At 38.7% G+C, this 25731-nt stretch overlaps 1 protein-coding gene across 1 annotated transcript; it reads left to right on the top strand.

Moving 5' to 3' along the window:
- Positions 1 to 20884: 20884 nt before the first annotated feature.
- Positions 20885 to 22647, top strand: LOC128195815 (uncharacterized). Its single transcript, XM_052874497.1, has 4 exons — positions 20885 to 21016; positions 22170 to 22273; positions 22371 to 22461; positions 22546 to 22647. Exons 1-4 carry the CDS (start codon positions 20885 to 20887, stop codon positions 22645 to 22647), a joined length of 429 nt encoding a protein of 142 aa, XP_052730457.1.
- The last annotated feature ends 3084 nt before the right edge of the window (positions 22648 to 25731 follow it).

Here is a 25731-nt window from a genome sequence, read left to right as displayed (position 1 = left end):
TATCCGACCAGGGTAGTAACATAAGCCCCCCAAGCCCTAGCAAAATTATGATATTGCGTTGGGTTTGAAATGTTATATCAATCAGTCTTCCATTGAATGCGTTAATGCCGAACGGCCGAGGATACATTAAGGCCAAGCGGGCCGATAATATGTTGAGGCCGAGCGGCCATAGAATAGATTGAGGCCGAGCGGGATTTACCGTCGGTCTTCAAATATTTATAGAGGAATTTACCTCTGATCTGAACGGGATTTACCGTCGGTCTTCAAATATTTATAGAGGAATTTACCTCTTATCCGAACGGGATTTATCGTCGGTCTTCAAATGTTTATAGAGGAATTTACCTCTTATCCGAGCGGGATTTACCGTTCGGTCTTCAAATGTTTATAGAGGAATTTACCTCTTATCCAAGCGGGATTTACCGTTCGGTCTTCAAATATTTATAGAGGAATTTACCTCTTATCCGAGCGGGATTTACTGTTCGGTCTTCATCTTCATACCAGCATCATCAAAACTTCATCTTCATCATTTTGCTAACAATCTCCCCCTTTTTGATGATGATCAAAATCTCCTTGATTTAAAGCTTTTGGTAATAATCTGTATTTAAAACACAACTTATGGAAGAAAGAGTGCATTAGTGAATAAGCACAAATAGTACAAATAGGCAAATAAGCTTTAAACATTTTCTCCCCCTTTTTGATCATAATTAAAAAGTTGTGTTGATGTTCTCCCCCTAAGATAATACTCCCCCTTAATAAAAGCATGTATGCATATGAGCTAAAAATATTTCAAATTTAAAGATTCATTCAAACATGCACAATAGGATATTTAAAGCAAATAATTTTAGGATAAAGAGCTGATAAAACATTGTTTAGATCTTCATCTTGAGAATTGTCATTTTCTTTGCTTCATTTGTTGTCTTCTACAAATCTTCATCATAGCCTGTATGTAATTCAACTGACTCAAGAGGTTTTGCCTCAAGGTCTGCAATTTCATCAAAGACAACATGCACACATTCTTCTATTTCAAATGTTTTAAAGCAAAAACATTTTTTAAAAAAAAATTCTTAAATATGAAACATTTGGTACCCAACTATTTTGTATGGGTCCTTTGGGTTAGATTTAGAAAAAAGAAATCATTTTATAACCCAAACATATCTACCACTTGGAACACCATAATGCTTAATTTTACATTTATTTGAAGTATGACCCTTTTTCATACAATAAAAGCATGATACAACATTTGTGTTCCTATAAGTTGTTCCTTTTTCTACCCATGTTCTACGGGTTCTATGATTATGTTTATTTTTAATTCTAGGAACATACTTATTTTTAACAACCTTATTTTCATTATTTTTACTACATTCTCTTGAGGTTGTTTGTTCTAGTAGTTTCTTAAAATTTTCACAAGAAGCACATTCATCACTACTTGTAAATTTACCCTTTTCAAAAAATAAAACTTTATTTTTCAAATCTTTATTTTCTTCAAAAATATTTTCAAAATCTGATTTCAAATTTTTATTTTCTTCAGAAATATTTTCAAATTTTAATTTTAAAATTTTGAAATCCTTTTTCAATTTCTTATGAGCAAGATCTAGTTTTTCAGATTCTACTATTAAAGCAGCATAAATTTCATGCAATTCATCTTCATCAATATGATCAGAATCATCAGAATCGCTAGAGGTACTTACTTGGCTTCCAGCGTCATCGTTCACTACTAAACAGATATATGCTTGCTCATCAGAATCACCCATACTTGATGTTGTGCTTGATGAAGAGCTTGAATTATTCTCTTCCATGATCAAAGTATTCGTTTTAGCACACCCGATTTCATCTCCGCCTTCATGAGTTACTCTTAAAGTTTCCCACATTTCTTTAGCGTTTTTGCAGACAGAGACCCTGTAGAACTCATCAACAGTCAACGCTGACGCAATGATATTCCGGGCTTTTACATCATTCTGAGATCTTCTCTTTTCTTCAATGGTCCATTGGTCACGGGACTTTGGTTCCTGCATATTGTTAGTTGGAACAAAAGGACCAAATGCAACAGCATCCCAAATATCTATATCAATAGATTCCATAAAAATTTGCATTCTTACCTTCCAGAATGCGTAATTTTCACCTGTGAATAGTGGTGGTCTATTGATAGAAGCACCCTCTGCAAAGGTTTGATGTGATCCCGCCATTTGAATGACTATCAAAGCAAGCTCTGATACCAATTGTCAGGAGCGGCTGCAGCGGAATGGTTAGCGTGGAATAACAAACCAAGAGGGTTTTTAATTCAAACGTGTGCCTTTTAATTTCTACTCAATTAAACTTACTTAGCAATGAATATTGACAAATAAAGAGAGTAAGGTTGAGAGAAATTTGCACAGATGATTTTATCCTGGTTCGGATCTTACCAATCCTACGTCCAGTCGTTTATCTCAAAGCAAGATAAACAATTCACTAATCACAAAACAATTACAAATTACAATCACAAAGAAACAATTTGTAAGAGTTTAGAAACCACCTCTCTTGATACCACAAGAGATGAAACTACACCTCCTTTGAGTCTTCACAAAGGATGAACACCTCCTCCGAATACTTCACGAAGGATGAACACCTCCTCCGAATACTTCACGAAGGATGATTCTCTTCCGAACACCTCCTTAGACACACCAAGGATGAACCGGCTATTTCCTCTGTCACCGTAGCAGCACTTCACCAGCTCCACAGACAAGAGTTTCACAAGCCGAACAAGAACACACAAGTCTCAAGAATTTCTGAGTATTTTGAGCACAAGGGAAGAGTTTCTGTGTCTCTGGTTTTTTTTCTTGAGAGGAAATGAGAGTCTATTTATAGACTCATCCAAAGGCTCTTCCATTCACTAAAAGACAAACTTAACGGCTAGTTTCTCCAACGGCTATAAACGGCTAGTTTGTCCAACGGCCATAAACGGCTAGTTTTTCCAACGGTCATAAACGGCTAGTTTCTTCAACGACTAGTTTCTCCAACGTCCGTGTTAAGTGCGATACTCTTACCGTTAACCGTCACTATTCACGTGAATAGTGTTACTATTCATGTGAATAGTACTATAGTGTTTTGTTGCAATGATTTACTATAGTAATTTTACAAAACACTTTTCTTTTTCTAATCTAAGTCCTATACATATTTCTAAGAGTATTACAAAAGCTTTCCATCACAATATAAGTCTTCATAACATCTTGAATCTTGATTTCTCTTGACTTGATTTGGACATCATCAAAACTTCATCTTCATCATTTTGCTAACACTTTCCACTTCCACCCGCATCACCCTCTTAATGTCGTTTCTTCTGTGACAGACGCATTTCCTCCATACGGATGAACTCAGCTACTCGCTCTTGGAGTTCTTCCATTGTTTTTGGTGGTCGTGCGTATAATTTTTCCGCAAAATATCCTGGTTTCATACACGAAGGCAGATTGTTAATAATAAAGGATTGATCTACCTCTCTGACTCGTCGCGCGGTTTCAGTATATCTCTTCATAAAAGCCTTCAACGTTTCTCCTTTCTCCTGCTTAGTATTTATTAAATCTGTTACCAATAAGGAGTATTGGTAAATCTTGAAGAAATGTGTTTTGATGATGCTGCAAGAAGTTTTAGTTGAAGAAGATATTAGAATTAGTTAAAAGCAATTTGTAGAGATTAAATGTAGTAGGAAATTCTTGTAAACTTTGTAAACTTTCATTTTTAACTGCAATAATCGATTATGGAATGGCAATAATCGATTATCACAGAGTCATACAGGAATAATCGATTATCACATCATATAATCGATTATCACTCTTTGAAAACCCTGTAACGGACTCGAATAATCGATTATCACTAACAATAATCGATTATCTGTGGCAGTTATAATTTATATCTGCGAAATTAGAATAGTTGGCTATATAAGGTTCTTCCAAAACTCTAAGAAGACAACTCTGAGCTTTTTGAGAATACAGTTTGTCTGAGGAAGTTCTAAAAAGCTAGTTCAAGTGCTTTGCCTGGTCTCGTGAATAGGAGAAGCTCGCGTTTCGTGTGTCGATAGTTGGAGCGGTTCTCTTCGAGTTGGCAAGGTGGTCATCTTCCGGTTCGTTCGTCGAAGGAAGGTTTTATCTCTCTGTTTTTTATTCACTCTTATTGTAATTGGTGAAACTGATTTTAGTGAAAACGTTAATCACTTTTTATAGTGATTAACAACTGGACGTAGATTCTTTTGAATCGAACCAGGATAAAAATCCAGTGTATCAGTTTTTCTACTCCCTACTCTTTTTATTGTTTTATGCACATCAACTGTTTGATAAATTTTCTCTAAGAAAATTGTTTTTCTAAAACGGACCATCGAAACTTGATTTGTGACCGTAACACGCTTTCTGAGTATTTTATTCCGCTGCGCAACTCTATAACGGTACCGATTGTTCCAACAAAATCTACCGGTGTTACCTCCTGTTTTCGGTTGGATGCATATTGCCTCCTAAAGAGGTCTTCCACAGTAGCAAAGCAATCTACTGTGTTGGGAGGAAGGGTATTATACCATTCCAATGCCTCTTCCTTAAGTGACAACGAGAAAGCTCTGCACAAGATAGGGTCGCTGTTCGTGTAGAATGCCATTGAATTACCAAACGTCCTTAAATGATTATCCGGATCAGTCGAACCATCATATTTATCCAACACGGGGGGAGTCTTTTCTGGCATCGGTGTTTGCATGATTGTCGCCGTGAACGGCAATAAACTGGTTGGCCGAGCGGTCTGCAGGGGCGCTGGTTCTCCTCTAGCCCGACCGTTCGGGGTGACGTGATTTTGGCTCGCCTCATTGGCGTTTTCCCGATTGGAAGCAGACCGCTCGGGAGGTGCCTGTTCGGCCCTTAGCGCCCTCATCTCCCCTTCATATTTTCGTCGCATCTCTTGCTGAGCGTGTGCCTGCGCTTGTATAATCTGCGCCTGTGCCTCAATCTGGGCCTGCAACTCTCTTATTAAATCTTTGCTGCTCTGCTCCTCCATATTTCTTGTGGTTACCATTGGGTGTCTTCAGTTTTTCCTCGTCCCCACAGTCGGCGCCAAAATGTTTCTGCTGAACTGGAACGGGGAAGACTCCTGCCGCCACAGTCTTGAAACACTCCTTCTCCTGCGGTTTGATGCTCCTTTCCTCGCCTCTACGCTTCTCTTCCTGCTGCCGGTCTCTGGTGCAATGGGGGGTGGACCTGCAATGAAAACTCCGACGCTCAAGTCAGAATGGGTTTTTATTAGTCTATCATTCTTATCAGAATAGATGCATACCTTCTCTTATTTATCTGATTTTAGGGAATATTCCCTAATCATTCTTTTATGCACAGTCCACTGAGAGGGTAATGATGGTGTTTAGTAATGGCTGGCGCACTAGAGGTGAAGGGACCCACCACTCGCAGTTGCTACCCCTTTAGATGAACGGGAGACCCCTCCACTTTCTCCTTCACTTATTTGCCAATCACTCATGGGAGCATTCGATCATTATCTTCTTAGTTGTTTATCAAGGCTGATCGGTGAAGACTTGTCGAGACCGACCGCGTAACACCTTGTCGAGACCGACCGTGTAAGGCCCTGTCGAGACCGACTGCGGACTTGTCGAGACCGAGCGGAAGGCTTGTCGAGATCGACCGCGTAGGACGACCGACCGCGGAGAGCTTTGTCGAGACCGACTGCGGACTTGTCGAGACCGAGCGGAAGGCTTGTCGAGACCGACCGCGTAGGACGACCGACCGCGAAGAGCTTTGTCGAGACCCAAGCTTTGTCGAGACCCATAGTAACAGGAGATATATTCAAGAAAGTCTTCAAGAGGTAAGGGGAGCTAGATCTTTTGTTTGATTGATGATATATGTTGTGTTTGATGCAAATCTGGGAAGGAAGGGATGAAAAATTTGGATTTATGGGTTTTCTGGAAATCTGGTACGATTCTGCAGAATTCTGCAGATCGCGCGTTCGTCCAATTTGGCTCCAAATTGGACGTTCGTCCAAATGGCTCGACCAATTAGTGGTCGGCCAAAATAACCTGAGCGTTCGGTTCTGTGCTAACGAGCGTTCGTTCGTTTACAGTGATATATTAGACGTTCGTCCCATCTGTATACAGGAATTAGTAATTTAGACGTTTGTCCTCAAAATTGTATTCTGATGAAGTAATCCCGAACGTTCGGTCTTGGTATATTAGTGTGAACGTTCGTTCTTATATTGGTAAAATTAAATTTCAATCCTGAGCGTTCGTCCCTAAATCAGTAATTACAGAGAGTGATCTTGAGCGTTCGGTATTGGATATTAGTGATTGCAGTCGTTCGTCCTTGATATGAATTCTTAGGTTTCAAATTTAAAAGGTTCGGTTTTAGTGGATTAATGAGCGTTCGGTCTTGTTTCTGTATTAGCAATTCTGAGCGTTCGGTTTTGAGGTTTCAGTGATTTAAGCGTGCGATCTAAATTTGATATTCTTAGGTGTAAATCTGGAACGTTCGGCCTTTGGGTGTATTAGTATAATTTGATATTCTTAGTTTAAGAGCTTGAACGTCCGTTTTGGTGAATTAGTGAGTGTAGCGTTCGGTCTTCATTTGATATTCTAAGTTTGAATCGTAAACGTTCGGCTTTGGTGTATTAGACAGTATAAGCGTTCGTTCTTAATTTAGTATTCTTAGGTTTCCCTCTTGAGCGTTCGACATATGTATGATTGTGATGTGAACGTTCGGCCTAGGAACTGATAACGTCCGTTCTTGTAGTATTCAGGAATTAGCGTTCGGCAGAGAGCGTTCGTCCAAATGAGGTTCGGCCTTGATATTTTAGCGTTCGGCCAAATAAGTGTTGAATCCAATAGGACGTTCGGTTTTTAGCTTTCGGCCAAATAGTGTTGAATCCAATATGACGTTCGGCCTAATTGTGTTCAAGCGTTCGGTTTTAGCGTTCGGTCAAATTTTGTTAAATCTATTAGCGTTCGTCCTAAGTGTCAATATAAGCGTTCGGCCTAATGGTGTGATCAGTGAAATAGCCTTCGGCCTGTTAGTAAATAGCGTTCGTCCTAAGTATCAATCAGCGTTCGGCCACATAGTGTTGAATCCAATATGACGTTCGGTTTTAGCGTTCAGCCTAATGATTCAGCGTTCGGTTTTAGCGTTCGTCCAAATTGTCTGAGCGTTCGTTCAATTGGCATAGTTTGCGTTCGGTTTACAACGCTCGGTGAATAGTGTTCGTCCATCCAATGGTCTGCAAATGGTGATGGTTTTAAGGTCATTTCTCTTGAATTGAATTATGTGCAAAATGTTTGGAAAATATATACTGTAAAGGGGATTTATGTGAATGTATGAAATACGTTGGATTTAATGTGATATTATGGAGGTATCTGGTTATTCATGACTTGGGATAAGGTTTAAAGTAACAGTATGATTCATGAACGTAATTCCATGATCCTCAAGGAGAGGATACATGGTGGTGTTTTGGGGTTGTATAGAATGATTACATGGTAGCTCAGTTTTGGGGGTCATCCTGAATCTCCAATGGTCTTTCTTTTCATGTAGAGAGGATTGAACATGTGGTGAGGAGTAGCAGGAGGTCCTAGTCTTGGATGCTTCCATATGATCCAAGGTGAGTAATAACGGATTAACCTCGTGATTGTGGCCGGGCGGGAGTGCCCAAATGTTTCACCAGGCGGTAGTGCCTAAAGTTCCACCAGGCGGTAGTGCCTAAAGTTTCACAAGGCGGGAGTGCCAGGGCGGGAGTGCCCAAATTTCATAAAGCCACCACGAGTGCAAGACCCGCCATAGCTCGGTAATCATTCTAGTCCGGACGAGTCGGTCTATAAAGGAACAAGTCGGGGTATAAAGTAACAAGTCTTGTGATGTCAGTTTACCATGTGTGGATGAATGTTTACATGTCATGGAAGGGTGTGAAATATGGATCAATGAGTATGCTTTAATTGTTCTTTTATATGAATATATGAATGATTGCATGAATTAAATGTGCGGTATGTATAACATGCTTTTTATATCTAGCTCACCCTTGCATTGTTTGTGTTGTGTGCCAATTTGGATATATTTCTTTGGCGATGATCATCCGCTTGGATGGGAGCAGATGCTGTCGAGGAGAGTCCTTTGGATCAAGAGCTGGAGGTTGCTGATGTTGCAGAGTAGTTTTCTTAGGAATTTCACATCTGAACACGTGTAGTGTTCGACTCTTTAAACTGTTTAAGTTTAAATTTCTGTTTCTATATGTCTGGATGGCTGTAATTTCACACTTAAATTACACGTCGTGTTCTGACTGTTCTCTATATTTGAATGATGACGTCTTTATTATGTAATATTTATTATTATATAATCGGGATGTTACATTAATGGTATCAGAGCAGTTCTTCCTTAGAAACCTATAGGTTGTGGGTTTGCCATGTCTTCTGTGTGAAGAATTGAGTGTAAATGGTATGACTTACCATTTCCCCCGAGTCTATATAGTAAGGTGTGTATCTAACTAGAAGTTTTGAGAACAGAAAATGTCTTGATAAGAGTAATGAGGGTGCACACTCATGACTTTTACCATAGATGGTTTTCCTTTCTTAAATCTGAAGGTTTGAGGTAAGAAGGAGTTAGAGTTTTAGTGTTGTTTCCTGTAGTAATTCCTGTGTTGCTCTTGCTTTTGTGGTAGTGTATTGTGCTCGATAGTAGTAGAGGAATGCATATTCAAGGGCAACTTGAGTTGTATACCTTTATTGGAATTGGTTTAAGCCTTTGAGACAAGTTCTTGTCTCGAAGATAGGAGTTAGAAGACTAAAAGTTAAGCTTCGGAGGACGAGTGAAGATATTGGAGTTTAGAAGTAATGTTATGGGTGAAGAAAATTTCAAGAAAACAAAGTCAGAAGATCTTATATCGTACGTTCGCAAGAAGTTCAGAGGTTAGATTTAGAGAAGCTTTGGATAAGCATGGTTGTAACAAGGTTTGAAAAATGAGTTGGGTTTAGTATATCAGTGACGTCAGCAGTCAGAAGAAAGGGAAGTGTGGGTGAGAAAGGGAGTGACGTTGTGAGAGATTGGTAACATGAATCTAGGTATCAGTGATGGTTGGAATCTGAATAAGAAGGTGGTGGATGACCTAAAGTTTAAGTTAAGAAAGGAATAGGAAATTCTATAGTGGATTAAGGGGAACAAGTATCAAGAAGGAAGTAGAAGGAGAATATTTCGAGAGGCAGTCAGATAAGGCAGAACATGAGGTCTTTGAAGAAGAATGATGTATTGTTAGGATCTTAAGTGAAAATTTGAAGGAGATGATCAAGTTTTCTCAACAAATGGATGATTCAGAATCAAGTTTAGTTGGATGTTTCAAGATTAGTAGTTCACACAAAAGAAAGGTTTGAGCATAGGCTAAGATGAAAGGTTTCAAATGATGAAGACAAAGGTATGTCTCTATCAATCAGTGTCTTGAGACCAGACCTCCTAGATGATGATGGTTGCTTCTTAGTGTTATCACCTATGGAAGCGACTCAAGTTTCAAATCATGCGGTGCAGGAGAAGAAGGTAGTGGCGTATGCATCAAGACAACTCAAGGTTCATGAGAAGAATTAACCCACTCATGACTTGGAGTTGGCAGCTGTAGTTTTTGCTTTGAAGATTTGGAGACACTACCTGTATGGTGCGCAATTTCAGGTTTTCAGTGATCATAAGAGCCTGAGATATCTCTTTGATCAGAAGGAGCTTAACATGAGGCAAAGGAGATGGATGGAGTCCCTTAAGGATTATGACTTTGATCTTTTATACCATCCTGGGAAAGCCAATGTAGTGGCAGATGCATGGAGCAGAAAGGCAGTACATATGTCTTCATTGATGATCAGAGAATTAGAGCTGGTAGCAAGTTTCAGAGATTTGAGGTTACAAGTAGAATTTGAAGCTGACAGCATCAGATGCAGTAATTTGGTGGTATCCAATGACTTGTTGAGGAATGTTAAAGAAGAGCAGTCGAAGGATATTGAACTCCAGACGTCAGCTAGTTTGATTGGAACTGAACAAGGAAAAGATTTTTGCCTTGGGGACCGACGGTATTTTGAGATTTAAAAGCCGAGTCTGTATCCCTAGCAGCTCAGGATTGAAGAAGTTAATCATGGAAAAAGGTCACAAAAGCCATTTTAGCCTGCATCCAGGTATGGCGAAGATGTATCAAGATCTCAAGAAGTCCTTCTGGTGGTCGGGTATGGAGAGGGACGTGGCACAGTTTGTGGCTTCTTACTTAATTTGTCAAAAGGCAAAAGTAGAACATCAAAGACCTGGAGGTTTGTTGCAACCGTTGGAGATTCCAGAGTGGAAATGGGATAGCATCGCGATGGACTTCGTTACCCATTTGCCACGCACTATTCGGAAGCATGATGCAATATGGGTAATAGTGGACCGATTGACCAAGAGTGCTCACTTCTTGACAATTGATTTGAGAATGTCTATGACAAAGTTGGCTCAACTATATGTTAAGGAGAAGAAAGGTTTTAGAACAGATGATAAAGGGTGGTTGTAGTATAAGTTGCTAAAGAGGGTATCGAGAATGATCAGAGAAGTTTGGGTTGGTTGAGATGTTTAGAGTTATGAAGTTGCATGTTGTGATAGAGTTAATTTTCTTTGGGTATGGTTTTATGGTGATGTTTAGTGTTCGGCTGAGTTTGATCAAGAAAGAAGTGGATATTGAATGATGGAATGCAGAAGGCAGTAAGATAGTAAGTTCAGATAAGGTCAGAGGATTGGTATTATTGGTTAAGAGTATCTTGAGGTTTAGAGGATTAAAGATAGGGTTTGTATTTTGACGACTCCGAGTTGAAGAGGACAATCCTTGAAGAAGAAGGTTTTAAGTTAATTTGGACGGGATGAGTGCAAGAAGAATTATGAGGGATGTGGCGTTTGTGGAGTTAATCTAAGAGCTCAAGTTTGAAGTTTATATGGAGTGGTTTCTTGACAAGGAAGGAGAACGAAGGTGGTGCATCAAGTGTAGTTGAGCGAAAGATCGAAGCAAGTGTTATGAGAATTCAAGATGTCTGCAAATTGTAAATGAAGAAGAGATGATGTTGTTCTTTCGTAAGTTTGAGGTGTGATTCAAGGGAAGGATTTTGATTGGTTTTCTGCAACAAGTATGGGATTTTATAACTTGGAGAAGTGGAATTCACTTTGGAGTGAGGTCTTAGGCAAAACCAGCGTCCGAATTTTTGGGTGGCTCCTGTTTAAGTCGTGTAGTGCAAGAGGTAGATGGAGGTCGAGTTAGAGCAATAATATTTGGACTCAGTATAATCATAGGGAGAACTACAAGGTTGAGGAATCGCAGAAGAGAAATAGAGGACATGTTGGCATAGTCTAGTATAAGTCTTGACAATCAGGAGTGATTTCAGGCATGGTCGTTTTGTGGAGTAGAAAACAGTGTTGAGGAAATGGAATGACAAGGCTATTATGCAAGGGAAGAGTTTTCAGAGTTTTGGTAAGGTCATAAAAGTTCTGAGAAAGGTTCTTCGAGAGTGATCTTTTACTGGTTACAGTTGTCATGAAGGAAGTATCATTTTAAGTAAATTGGTGAGTAAGGAAGTATGAGGAGCAGAGTAGCGCAGCAGATGATGGTGAGCATGTTATTGTCAATAATAGGTATGCATGAAGAGCTTTCAAAATTGTGGATTAGTAGTTTGTGAGGAACGAGTTCTTTGAAACAGTATTGGTGTTGTCATATGAGCATGAGTTAGGAGTGTTTAGTAATCTTCAAGAGTCAGAAGTGAGTTTAGGTGTGAAAGAAACATGTATCAGGCAAGGAAGATAAGTGAGCCTTCGGTTGCAAGCTACAGGATCAACTTTAAAGTGAGAAAGTATTAATGGCTTTGGAATGGGAAGAGTGGGTCAATGGGCGAAGGAGACTATTTGAGCTGTGGTTTTGAGTTATAGTGGCAATCTAGAGGTAAGGTTATGTTAACAGATGGTTTGAACAAAGAGAAAATTATTTCGACTTGTTCCGGTAGGCTTAATTTTCGAGGACGAAAATTTTTGTTGTTGGGGAGAATGTAAGGACCATGTTTTCTTATCTTTATTTTAAAAGGAGTGGGGAAGCATTTATGACTGGGGAGCACTAGCTGACATAGAGGGAGGTAGGTTTTGTTTTATGTGGAAAATAAGGGAGTCAAACGTCCAGTTTTTCTTCCTCTTTGCTGGCACCATTCAACAAGCACACGCGTAGGAGATAAAAGGGGTATGGGTTCTGCACTTAGAGAGTGTTATCCTTGCTGCAAAATTCTGTGAGAGGTGAAGTTGAGAGTTCTGGAATTGGGAGAAGGCCTTGGTACTGCAAGTTCTGGGAGAGGAGAAGTAGAGAGCTTTTGGAGTTGGAGGAGGATCAAATCCTTTGGAGATATATTCAAGAAAGTCTTCAAGAGGTAAGGGGAGCTAGATCTTTTGTTTGATTGATGATATATGTTGTGTTTGATGCAAATCTGGGAAGGAAGGGATGAAAAATTTGGATTTCTGGGTTTTCTGGAAATCTGGTACGATTCTGCAGAATTCTGCAGATCGCGCGTTCGTCCAATTTGGCTCCAAATTGGACGTTCGTCCAAATGGCTCGACCAATTAGTGGTCGGCCTAAATAACCTGAGCGTTCGGTTCTGTGTAAACGAGCGTTCGTTCGTTTACAGTGATATATTAGACGTTCGTCCCATCTGTATACAGGAATTAGTAATTTAGACGTTCGTCCTCAAAATTGTATTCTGATGAAGTAATCCCGAACGTTCGGTCTTGGTATATTAGTGTGAACGTTCGTTCTTATATTGGTAAAATTAAATTTCAATCCTGAGCGTTCGTCCCTAAATCAGTAATTACAGAGAGTGATCTTGAGCGTTCGGTATTGGATATTAGTGATTGCAGTCGTTCGTCCTTGATATGAATTCTTAGGTTTCAAATTTAAAAGGTTCGGTTTTAGTGGATTAATGAGCGTTCGGTCTTGTTTCTGTATTAGCAATTCTGAGCGTTCGGTTTTGAGGTTTCAGTGATTTAAGCGTGCGATCTAAATTTGATATTCTTAGGTGTAAATCTGGAACGTTCGGCCTTTGGGTGTATTAGTATAATTTGATATTCTTAGTTTAAGAGCTTGAACGTCCGTTTTGGTGAATTAGTGAGTGTAGCGTTCGGTCTTCATTTGATATTCTAAGTTTGAATCGTAAACGTTCGGCTTTGGTGTATTAGACAGTATAAGCGTTCGTTCTTAATTTAGTATTCTTAGGTTTCCCTCTTGAGCGTTCGACATATGTATGATTGTGATGTGAGCGTTCGGCCTAGGAACTGATAACGTCCGTTCTTGTAGTATTCAGGAATTAGCGTTCGGCAGAGAGCGTTCGTCCAAATGAGGTTTGGCCTTGATATTTTAGCGTTCGGCCAAATAAGTGTTGAATCCAATAGGACGTTCGGTTTTTAGCGTTCGGCCAAATAGTGTTGAATCCAATATGACGTTCGGCCTAATTGTGTTCAAGCGTTCGGTTTTAGCGTTCGGTCAAATTTTGTTAAATCTATTAGCGTTCGTCCTAAGTGTCAATATAAGCGTTCGGCCTAATGGTGTGATCAGTGAAATAGCCTTCGGCCTGTTAGTAAATAGCGTTCGTCCTAAGTATCAATCAGCGTTCGGCCACATAGTGTTGAATCCAATATGACGTTCGGTTTTAGCGTTCAGCCTAATGATTCAGCGTTCGGTTTTAGCGTTCGTCCAAATTGTCTGAGCGTTCGTTCAATTGGCATAGTTTGCGTTCGGTTTACAACGCTCGGTGAATAGTGTTCGTCCATCCAATGGTCTGCAAATGGTGATGGTTTTAAGGTCATTTCTCTTGAATTGAATTATGTGCAAAATGTTTGGAAAATATATACTGTAAAGGGGATTTATGTGAATGTATGAAATACGTTGGATTTAATGTGATATTATGGAGGTATCTGGTTATTCATGACTTGGGATAAGGTTTAAAGTAACAGTATGATTCATGAACGTAATTCCATGATCCTCAAGGAGAGGATACATGGTGGTGTTTTGGGATTGTATAGAATGATTACATGGTAGCTCAGTTTTGGGGGTCATCCTGAATCTCCAATGGTCTTTCTTTTCATGTAGAGAGGATTGAACATGTGGTGAGGAGTAGCAGGAGGTCCTAGTCTTGGATGCTTCCATATGATCCAAGGTGAGTAATAACGGATTAACCTCGTGATTGTGGCCGGGCGGGAGTGCCCAAATGTTTCACCAGGCGGTAGTGCCTAAAGTTCCACCAGGCGGTAGTGCCTAAAGTTTCACAAGGCGGGAGTGCCAGGGCGGGAGTGCCCAAATTTCATAAAGCCACCACGAGTGCAAGACCCGCCATAGCTCGGTAATCATTCTAGTCCGGACGAGTCGGTCTATAAAGGAACAAGTCGGGGTATAAAGTAACAAGTCTTGTGATGTCAGTTTACCATGTGTGGATGAATGTTTACATGTCATGGAAGGGTGTGAAATATGGATCAATGAGTATGCTTTAATTGTTCTTTTATATGAATATATGAATGATTGCATGAATTAAATGTGCGGTATGTATAACATGCTTTTTATATCTAGCTCACCCTTGCATTGTTTGTGTTGTGTGCCAATTTGGATATATTTCTTTGGCGATGATCATCCGCTTGGATGGGAGCAGATGCTGTCGAGGAGAGTCCTTTGGATCAAGAGCTGGAGGTTGCTGATGTTGCAGAGTAGTTTTCTTAGGAATTTCACATCTGAACACGTGTAGTGTTCGACTCTTTAAACTGTTTAAGTTTAAATTTCTGTTTCTATATGTCTGGATGGCTGTAATTTCACACTTAAATTACACGTCGTGTTCTGACTGTTCTCTATATTGGAATGATGACGTCTTTATTATGTAATATTTATTATTATATAATCAGGATGTTACAAATTATGTTGAAAGTTGTACTATTTAGTAAATTCAAAATATATTTTATAGCATTTTAATGAATTAGTGATAGATTTTGTAATTAAGTGTAAATAAATAATTAAAGAATCTACTACCAGTATAATTTAAAAATTCTTAAAATATTATACAATGATACTATTTAAATATTTAATATTCAAAAAATATATTTTATGTTAAATTTAAAGACTGAACTTTAAAAAATATGTATAATATTTAAAATAAAAAACATATATTTATAGAAACCAAAAATTAATAAAATTATTTTTATAAAACTTTTCTTTGTTTGCATATAAGTTTAGTAAAGAAAACATTTTTCCTTTAATACTAATATATTTATAAATATTTTATCAAATATTATAAATAAATAAATATATATATATATATATATATATATATATATTATTCCTTCCTTACTCTTTTTAAATGTTCACTATTTACCAATGTTGGTGAAATATAATTAAATTGGTAACATAAAGTAAAAATAATTATTATTTGTAATTAATACGCGATTTTATTGATTTATATTTAATTTGATTAACGTTTTCACATTCTAAAAATTATTCAAATTGATTTCTATAAAATTTAAATAATATACGTTTAATAACAAATTATTTATTTATAATATAGTTAAAGTTATGTTATCATTTATCTTTTCAAAACTAAAAAATATAAATTTAACATATTGTTTTTTTTTTAAATATAAAATTGTTATACAAAACTACCTAGTGAATAATTTAAAATCCCTCGTGTTTAGATAAAATGTTAAAAATATACCATGCAAGTAACAAGAATTAACTATATATAATTCAAAAAGAAATTATGTATAAATAATATTTTTCTTATCAAATTTAGTGAGTAGTTTTTGGGTTTAATCATTCACTAAGTCCCTATTTTCGCATGGAATCTCAATTTCGTCCCTTTCTTTCTGAAAATATCAATTGGGTCCCAATTTTATGAAAATTGCAACAAATCAATCCTTTCCGTTAATTTGGCTGGACGGCGTTAAAAAAATTGATGAGTGAATGCTGAGATGACGAACGAGCGCTCGTCCAGCAGCGAACGAACGCTCGTCGACCACCGAACGAACGGTCGTCCAGTGTGGAACGAACGGTTGTCCAGCAGTAAGAGGTCGACGAGCGTTCGCTCTCTGGTGGACGAGCGTTCGTTCGCTGCTGGACGAGCGTTCGTTCGCTGCTGGACGAGCGTTCGTTCGCTGCTAGACAAGCGTTCGTTCGCTGGTGGACGAGCGCTCGTTCGTCATCTCAGCATTCACTCATCAATTTTTTTAACGCCGTCCAGCCAAATTAACGGAAAGGATCGATTTGTTGCAATTTTCATAAAATTGGGACCCAATTGATATTTTCAGAAAGAAAGGGACGAAATTGAGATTCCATGCGAAAATAGGGACTTAGTGAATGATTAAACCTAGTTTTTGAGATAGATTGACACATGTGTTTACAAATTATAACGTGTATTTATAAATTTCCTAAACAATAAATAGAAAAATATGTGAAATAAATTATATGCCTTAAAAATAAAAATATATTATATCTTAACTATATTATATAATCAATTAAAGTTATTATTATAATATCTTATAAATATATCATAATAATATAAAAATAAATTATTACATGATAATATATTAACTTCAAATATCTTAAAAATATATTTTATGACATCAAAAATATAGAAAAATAGATACTTTATAATATTAAGGTTTAATTGCTTCCTTTGTCCCCAGTTTGGTTGAATTGTGTCAAATTCATCCTCATTTTTAAAAAAGTTTCATTGTCGTCCTCACGTTGTGTAAAAGTGTCAATTGAATCCAAACATTGAAAAAATTTGTGTCAATGTAGTCATCTCCGTTAAATACACACTAACTGCGTTAAGTGGGTGATTATTTGGCACTAGAGAATTAAAACGTGGCAAATGAGTCACAGTAGTGGTAATGACGTGTCAATGAGATATTTGAGAACATGGAAATAGGTTATTGAATTGGGGAAATTAAAATCAGAATTCATTTAGGGTATTTGTATTTGTGAACGAAAACTAATTAGGGCATTTGAGATATTTGAAATAGAGTGTTTCTGAGTTGAGGAAGGGTGAAAAATCGCAATTGGGGCTTTTGAAAGCAGAATGCGTTTGGTGATTTGGAAGCGTTTTTGACATTGTTCGTGGGGTATTTGGAAGTGCGAAGTGGGTTCCATTCGAAGCTTTCTCACCCAACCCCAATCCACATAGTACCAACACTTCGCACTTCTGTCAGATCCTGTGCCAAACAAGATTCAGCAGCTCATGGATACGCCTTATTTGACAAGAAATCATGTTGCAAGCCATTTGCAGGTTAGTTTTTTAGATCATTTGATTTTCCATTCTTGCATCTGTTCAAAGTAGGTAAATTTTTGGTTCATAGATTATGCAGATATAGTTTTTTACTACTGATCAAAGCTTATAATTGCTTAGTTTTTGCTATGAACTATTTTTTATGCATGATAATTAATATTATTGTGAATTTGATTGGCAGAAATATAGAAATGTTTTGAAGGAAAAAGCTAGGAGAGAGAAAGAGAGACAACCAGAACCAAAAAGAGAGCAGCAATCTGTTCCAGATATACAAATGGATAATCGTCATGCAGAAGAAGCTTTTGGTTTTGCACTCATTTGCCACGTCATTACCACTACTGTGACTCATTTGCCACGTTTTAATTCTCTAGTGCCAAATAATCAGCCACTTAACACCGTTAGTGTGTATTTAACGGAGATGACTACATTGACACAAATTTTTTCTATGTTTGGATTCAATTGACACTTTTACACCACGTGAGGACGACAATGAAACTTTTTTAAAAATGAGGATAAATTTGACACAATTCAACCAAACTGGGGATAAAGGAAGCAATTAAACCTAAAAATTACTTCCTCAATTTTTGTATACCATTAAGAATAATAAAGTTGGAGTACAAATTCCATGTTAGATAAAACTAACAAAGTTAAAACCATATAAGAAAAAAAAATAGGTTAAAAGTGATATAATTTTTAAAGACATCTTTATATGGGTTGGAATTAAGTCACATATCCTATAAACAAATGCACTAATAAATTAGGAAAATGATACTTGAACAACCATTCTTGACAACATTTAGACACGCTACACGTGTCTAAATTTGAGTGGTCCAGTTGGAAAAATTAAATGAAAATGAAATATGACGTGGAAAGGGAGTGGTCAGGGTTTGCAGGTTCGCGTTTCAAATTTGAAATTGAATTTGGAACAATTTTAGAAAGAGAAGCGCCAAGGTTCAGAGATAGAGAGTGTAACCTAGAGAGGCCGAACGACTTGGAGAAAGGGAGTTGGAGAGAGAAACGTCCGACGGAGTGCTTGCCGGAGTGTCGCCGGACAACGTTGAAGGCTGTCTGGGAGCTATCGAACCCCTCCAGGCGATTCCGATTCACGGCCGCCACAGGTCTGACGTTGGCGAAGGAAGAGAAGACGCCATCATCTTCCGTCCGGTCCGGCCCAGCGAACTAGGGGCGCGTTGAAGGTCTCGCGTCGTCCCACCTGCTTCCGTCCCTGTCCCGGAGTGCCGGCGGAGTGCCGCCGGAGCATCGCCGGAGTGTGGACTGTTCGGTGGACCAAAAAGAGGGGTTTTCCGGGTTGTCAGTCCCACCCACACCTTTATCTTCGTCTGTGTTCCAACCGCCGCACCTCGTGCTGAGTGAAGGTTCGTTTTTTTTTTTATTTCAGTGGAATGAAGGTTTCATACATGCATGATGTTGTTTGTGGATGGTTTTGCTTATGTATGAAATGTCTCCCAAGTGGACTTTGTTGTGTTACTGATTTGTATACTTGTTTGCTTAATCTTACATTGTTGTTGTAATTTTTTTCGATTGGTAGTCATGGACCGCGTTGGTCTTGTTGTGAAAAAAAACAGGCCACCTCAAAATGAGAGTGGTGAACCTAGTTGGCCTTGCTGTGAAAAAAACTTGAACCCAATTACCCAATTCATTCGGCTTTGGTACGAGTTATGTTGGTGAACCCAGGGTCCTAGAAAATGTATTTTTATGTGACACGAATTTGTTAAGAAAATGTTAAGAAATTGTTCCCAGATTACTTAGAAGTAGCTGAAACGAGGGAAAACAAACAAGGCACCCCAAAATGAGAGTGGTGGACGTAGTTGGCCTTGGTGTGCAAAAATTGGAACCTAGGTACCCACATATTCTGCCTAAGGTACCAGTTATGTTCCTGTTCCATGAGTGTTAGAAAATGTATTTTTATGTGGCACGAATTTGTTAAAAAAATGTTAAGAAATTGTTCCCAGATAACGTAGAAGTAGATCAAATGAGGGAAAATAAAGAAGGCACCCCAAAATTAGTGTGGTGGTCGTTGTTGGCCTCGGTGTGCTAAAACTTGAACCCAGGTACCCAGTTAATTTGCCTTAGGTACCAGTTCTGTTCCTGTACCACGAGTCTTACAAAATGTATTTTTATGTGGCACGAATGATATGAATTAGTAAATTAGTATTATTTTTTTGTTCTCTTTTTGGTTGTCTTTTAACAAATGCTGACAATGTTTGTTATCATTTCCATTTTGTTCTTTTACTTGATTGTGTTGGTGTAATGTAATTTATCTTTTTGTGTTGGTGTAGTGTCATGGAGGAACTTGGTGAACAAAGTAAAGGACGTGATAGAAGGAAGAAGGTACGCAGGATTGTATTTGACTTCCATAGATTTGTTGTTTGACTGTTTGCATTGGACTCTTTAGGGCACAAAAGAAAAGAACGACAAAAGATTGACAATGTCGTTGTATGTATAGTAATTGATGTTTACTTTGTAATTACAAATTTATAAGGGAAGTATGTGGTAAGACTCTCGCGGTCATACAAATTTGATTGCACGAAATTAATGCAGTATAAGCTAGGAAGTGACTCCTAGGTCGTCTCTCAAGGACCAATTTTGTGGGTTCAGTCTCAAATTTAACACGAAGTGGGGGGGGTTTGAGAATATTTTTTTGTGCGGAAAAATAAATTAGAATTAAAAACAGCAGTGCAGAAAACGTAAATGACAACAATGAAGTAAATACAAAAAAAAACGATAAATTTGGGAAAATGGTAAAAATGGAATTTAACTTTATAAATTGGAAATGAAATTTTGACAAAATTAAAATGCAAAACTAAAATTCACAATAGAACAGAAAATGAAAGTAATTGCATCCAAAATCTAAAATTGAAAACGGAATTGTAAAAGAACCGTAATAGGTAGATGAGAATAGAATTCAACAAGATTGATTGGAAAATGCAGAATGAAGATTACAATTGACATTCAACTTGAACTGGAATAAAGAAACACAAAACCTCCCCCATAGGGGAGGAGAAAATTAAAGCCAGAACGTCTGCTAATTTCTACTCCTAAAACTAATGAGTTTCTTCTTTGCTGCTGCTGCCAATTTATAACCAAAACTCAGAACATCCTCCCGTCACTTCTCCTCCAATTCAGCTTGATTGTTTTGTCTTTTGTCTCTGGCACCCGTGAATTTGTTTTTGTTCCCTAGCTTGCTGACTTCTTCAACTTATGGTAGCAACAACTTGGAGACTTCAGGTGCTTCACTTCTTCTTCCAACTCAGCTGGACATCAACTCCTGGACCAAACCTTCACTCACTGCTTCTCCTGTTTGGAAGACTTGAAGCTGCTGGACATCTTCTTCCTCTCCAACTCATGGCAGCAACTTGAAGACCTTCTTATATGCATCACGGTGCTTCAACCAAGGTGGTGGCTGCACCAGCTCTAGGCCGTCACAACCCTCTATACGTCCAGTAACAACCAGCTACCTCCTTCTCCAATCTCATCACCTCTCTTGCTGCTGCTTTGTCTCCAACCAAGTTGTCTTTGCTGTGTTGGTGGATCGGTGATGTGCTGCTCTTTCTTCAACAACTACTGCTGTCCGTTTTTGGCCTCCAAGAACAGTCGTGAATGTGGCTGCTGGATTGCTTTGAACGTGAAGATGTTGCTTGCTGGATGGTGCAGCTGCTGCATGTGCCATCTCTTTTCTTTCCGTGGACCTTTCCCTTGGACATAGCTGCTGCCATGCCTTTCACAGAAACCGTGAGCTCCTCCAGTTGTTGCACCGTTTACACCAAAGCTTTGCTCACCATAAAAATAGCTTTGCTGCTGTCTGGACGTGAATGAGCTGCTTCACATGCACCTATGGACATTCTTTTTGTGCTTACGGAAAAGCCAAGATGCTTCTTCTTGCTGCACCATGAGCTACTCTCCATTTAATGGTTAAGCCAATTGGAAATCACACTCCAAACCAAGAAAGTGTGCGGCTCCCACTTTGGTTCCAAAAGAAGTTTTGTTGGATGCTTGCTAAAATATTTGTCCATGGCCGTGGCTTCATTTCAATTTTATTCCAAAGCATGCAAGCCAAAATGAATGTACTACGTGGGCCATAAGCTAAAATTTAGAATTTTGCCAAGCAAAACCGTGAGTAGTGGATGGACCCCATAGGCCATTACTTTCTTTTCTATGTGGCCACTTCCCTTCCTTCTTTATTTAAGGTGACTTCTCCAATTGTAAATCACGTTCCAGCCAACAAAACAATGTGGTGGTCCCAACTCTTGTTTCATTGTTTCCTTTAGCATTTGTATAATTTTTTTCCAGAAGAAGGGGCAATGTGCTATATACTTCAATAAATCAGTACTTTGCAATTTGGAGCTTCTTCATGTGCCGTGACTTTGCCAAACCATGAGTGGTGGCCCCCTCCAAGCAAGAAACCAAAATGAAAACAAAAGAAATGTGCTTGCATTATTCTCTCCAACACCGTGAGCACTTGCAACGTATGGTCCCCTTCTTTCATTCCAATTGATTTACTTCTTAAAAGATTCCAAGCAATGGTCGTGTAGTCTATGAGTTCCAATTGAAATTTTGCTTCTACAAATTTAAGAAAAATATTCCATCATTTATACTAATCAACACACAAAATAAATCAATCCAGTACAACTTCTTTCAAATACAATGTGTGAATGTATTTCCAAATGTCCCAATTTATATTTTCAAAATTTTCCTTGCAATTACTAATGCAAATAATTAGCTCAGATAATTCAAATTAATTAAAATAAGAATTTCTGATCGAATTAAGCACAATCAAGAAAAATGGGAAAATACTGGAAAATTAAGCACAATTCCCTAATTAAATCTAGCACAATAAACTAAGTGAAGTGAAGAAAATAATGATTCATCAGTATGTTGTTTCCAGGCACATAATCTTGCATTGCTTTTTGAACATTTGTTGAATTGTTCGGAAGACAAGAAACCATCATTTGAGGTACAACAGTTGCATACTCCAATCCAACCAAACAAGTATGTTTGTAATGTTGATTTTTGTAAATATAATATTTTCTTGTGTAAATGATATGTTAAATATGATACTTGCGTTGTTGGACTTGTGTTGTTGTAGATTTGATTGTGGAGTAATTGTTTTGAAAATTATGGAGTTGTGGGATGGCATTGACAAATATGAAAGAAACACAATGCCCAGTTACACAACTGTAAGCTGTCAAAATTTCTATGTTGTGCATCTTTCATACAAATGTTGCATTGGATTCATGTTTTGTGCATTATTGTCTTTGCAGGAAGAACTACAACAATTTAGGGAGCAATATGTTTGTCAATGGATTTTGGATGTGGACAACATGCGGAGGAATCAAGTGTTGGAAGATTTAGGCATTTTGTAGAATGTTGGGGATTATTGATGAAAGAATAGTTGTTGTTACATTTCATATTTATGTATTGGTTGCACATCCAATCTGATTTCAGAAATTGTTGACAAATATATTTGGTAGTTAAAATTCAGTTTGTTGTACTTAATTGACTTTCATGTGCAAAACGTTTTATCCAAGTACCTACTTGGCCTGTCTGTGCAAAGAGTTATACCAAAGTACCCACTTATTTAGCCTTTGGTACCAGTTCTGGTCCTGCACCTGGAGCGTTACCAATTGAGGTTGGATTGGGACGAATTTGTTAATAAATTGACAAATAATTGTTTCGAAATTAATGACAAAGACAACGAATGAGGGAGAACACATTAGGCACCTCTGAATGAGTGTGGTGTACCAAGTTCGCATTTGTGTGGAAAAAGTTTAACCTAAGTACCCACTTATTTAGCCTGTGTATCAACACTCAATTTCGTCCGGAATGACAAATAGATTTATTTATTTTCATCATGAGTGTAAAATAAAAAAAAATAAAAAAAAGGGGGGGGAGTGGGGGGGGGGGGGGGGGGGGGGGGGGGCGTCCACTGATCCGGACGAGCGTCCTCGCTAGACAAGCGTCCATTTCTGCTTGAAGGACGAGCGTCAACTCCTGTTCGCTGGACGAGCGTCCTCTTTTGCGTCCAGAGGGCGAGCGTTCGTTCTCCTGGCGACGAGCGTTTCTGCATAGATGTTCGGCTTTTCGGACTCTACCGCTCGTCCCGGTTACTCTCTCTCATCTACCGCTCGTCCTGATCATTCCTATTCTCCATATCTTTATCTCGTTCGTCCTGCACACTATGCAACCGTTCGGCTCCTCCCACTGCACGACCGTTCGTTCACTTTCTATCTTTCGTGACCGTTCGTCCTCTACACTGTGCGACCGATCGATCGTCTTCTTCTCAACTAGCGCTCGTTCTAACCACTTCCCATTGTCTACCGCTCGTTCTGATCACTCTTCCTTGTCTACCGCTCGTTCTGATCACTCTTCTCTCTTGTACCGTTCGTCCAGCTCATTTCCCTTTTCCGCCGCTCGTCCAAAGCAAAGGCTAGGTAAGGTAGGTGACAGTGATGTTGAATGTAAATTATGGTTATTCTTTTCTTTTAATTGTGAATACTTAAACTTCATTGATATTAAAATAACTGCATACAGTACGTTACAAAACATAACTAATATTTATGTTAACTAATGATTGAAATACAAACATAACGTCAATTTCTAAACGCTCATCAATCTTCCATGGGGGTTGTTGTTTTATTATTAGAGGCAGAAGGACAAGCCTTTTCATATGGACCAACATCTTTGTTTTTGTTGTTGTTTTGGGCACATGGGTAGGGTCGAATCACAGGTCTTGATGAAGCGTTAAGTAGTTCCTCAGTTGGAGGACCAATGTCAGCTTTGAAGACCTACACATTGGTTAAAATAAATTTTAATACAGTCAAACAACAAATCTATGGAAGTCAAATACAATCCTGCGTACCTTCTTCCTTCTATCACGTCCTTTACTTTGTTCACCAAGTTCCTCCATGACACTACACCAACACAAAAAGATAAATTACATTACACCAACACAATCAAGTAAAAGAACAAAATGGAAATGATAACAAACATTGTCAGCATTTGTTAAAAGACAACCAAAAAGAGAACAAAAAAATAATACTAATTTACTAATTCATATCATTCGTGCCACATAAAAATACATTTTGTAAGACTCGTGGTACAGGAACAGAACTGGTACCTAAGGCAAATTAACTGGGTACCTGGGTTCAAGTTTTAGCACACCGAGGCCAACAACGACCACCACACTAATTTTGGGGTGCCTTCTTTATTTTCCCTCATTTGATCTACTTCTACGTTATCTGGGAACAATTTCTTAACATTTTTTTAACAAATTCGTGCCACATAAAAATACACTTTCTAACACTCATGGAACAGGAACATAACTGGTACCTTAGGCAGAATATGTGGGTACCTAGGTTCCAATTTTTGCACACCAAGGCCAACTACGTCCACCACTCTCATTTTGGGGTGCCTTGTTTGTTTTCCCTCGTTTCAGCTACTTCTAAGTAATCTGGGAACAATTTCTTAACATTTTCTTAACAAATTCGTGTCACATAAAAATACATTTTCTAGGACCCTGGGTTCACCAACATAACTCGTACCAAAGCCGAATGAATTGGGTAATTGGGTTCAAGTTTTTTCACAGCAAGGCCAACTAGGTTCACCACTCTCATTTTGAGGTGGCCTGTTTTTTTTCACAGCAAGGCCAACGCGGTCCATGACTACCAATCGAAAAAAATTACAACAACAATGTAAGATTAAGCAAACAAATATACAAATCAGTAACACAACAAAGTCCACTTGGGAGACATTTCATACATAAGCAAAACCATCCACAAACAACATCATGCATGTATGAAACCTTCATTCCACTGAAATAAAAAAAAAAAAACGAACCTTCACTCAGCACGAGGTGCGGCGGTTGGAACACAGACGAAGATAAAGGTGTGGGTGGGACTGACAACCCGGAAAACCCCTCTTTTTGGTCCACCGAACAGTCCACACTCCGGCGACACTCCGGCGATGCTCCGGCGACACTCCGCCGGCACTCCGGGACAGGGACGGAAGCAGGTGGGACGACGCAAGACCTTCAACGCGCCCCTAGTTCGCTGGGCCGGACCGGACGGAAGATGATGGCGTCTTCTCTTCCTTCGCCAACGTCAGACCTGTGGCGGCCGTGAATCGGAATCGCTTGGAGGGGTTCGATAGCTCCCAGACAGCCTTCAACGTTGTCCGGCAACACTCCGGCAAGCACTCCGTCGGACGTCTCTCTCTCCAACTCCCTTTCTCCAAGTCGTTCGGCCTCTCTAGGTTACACTCTCTATCTCTGAACCTTGGCGCTTCTCTTTCTAAAATTGTTCCAAATTCAATTTCAAATTTGAAACGCGAACCTGCAAACCCTGACCACTCCCTTTCCACGTCATATTTCATTTTCATTTAATTTTTCCAACTGGACCACTCAAATTTAGACACGTGTAGCGTGTCTAAATGTTGTCAAGAATGGTTGT

Source organism: Vigna angularis, chromosome 3 (genome assembly GCF_016808095.1).
Source record: "Vigna angularis cultivar LongXiaoDou No.4 chromosome 3, ASM1680809v1, whole genome shotgun sequence".
NCBI classification, from domain to species: domain Eukaryota; kingdom Viridiplantae; phylum Streptophyta; class Magnoliopsida; order Fabales; family Fabaceae; genus Vigna; species Vigna angularis.
Note: the sequence above shows the minus strand (reverse complement) of the source record. Positions and strands in the feature narration are given on the sequence as shown.

What these genes read in the sequence shown, in the direction of transcription:
- LOC128195815 (XM_052874497.1), top strand. Translation starts at nt 20,885, where the DNA reads ATGTGGCTGCTGGATTGCTTTGAACGTGAAGATGTTGCTTGCTGGATG. An exon ending in CCATGCCTTTCACAGAAACC is followed by an intron (nt 21,017 to 22,169) that starts GTGAGCTCCTCC and finishes TGTTGTTTCCAG; the next exon opens with GCACATAATCTTGCATTGCT. An exon ending in CAATGCCCAGTTACACAACT is followed by an intron (nt 22,462 to 22,545) that starts GTAAGCTGTCAA and finishes TTGTCTTTGCAG; the next exon opens with GAAGAACTACAACAATTTAG.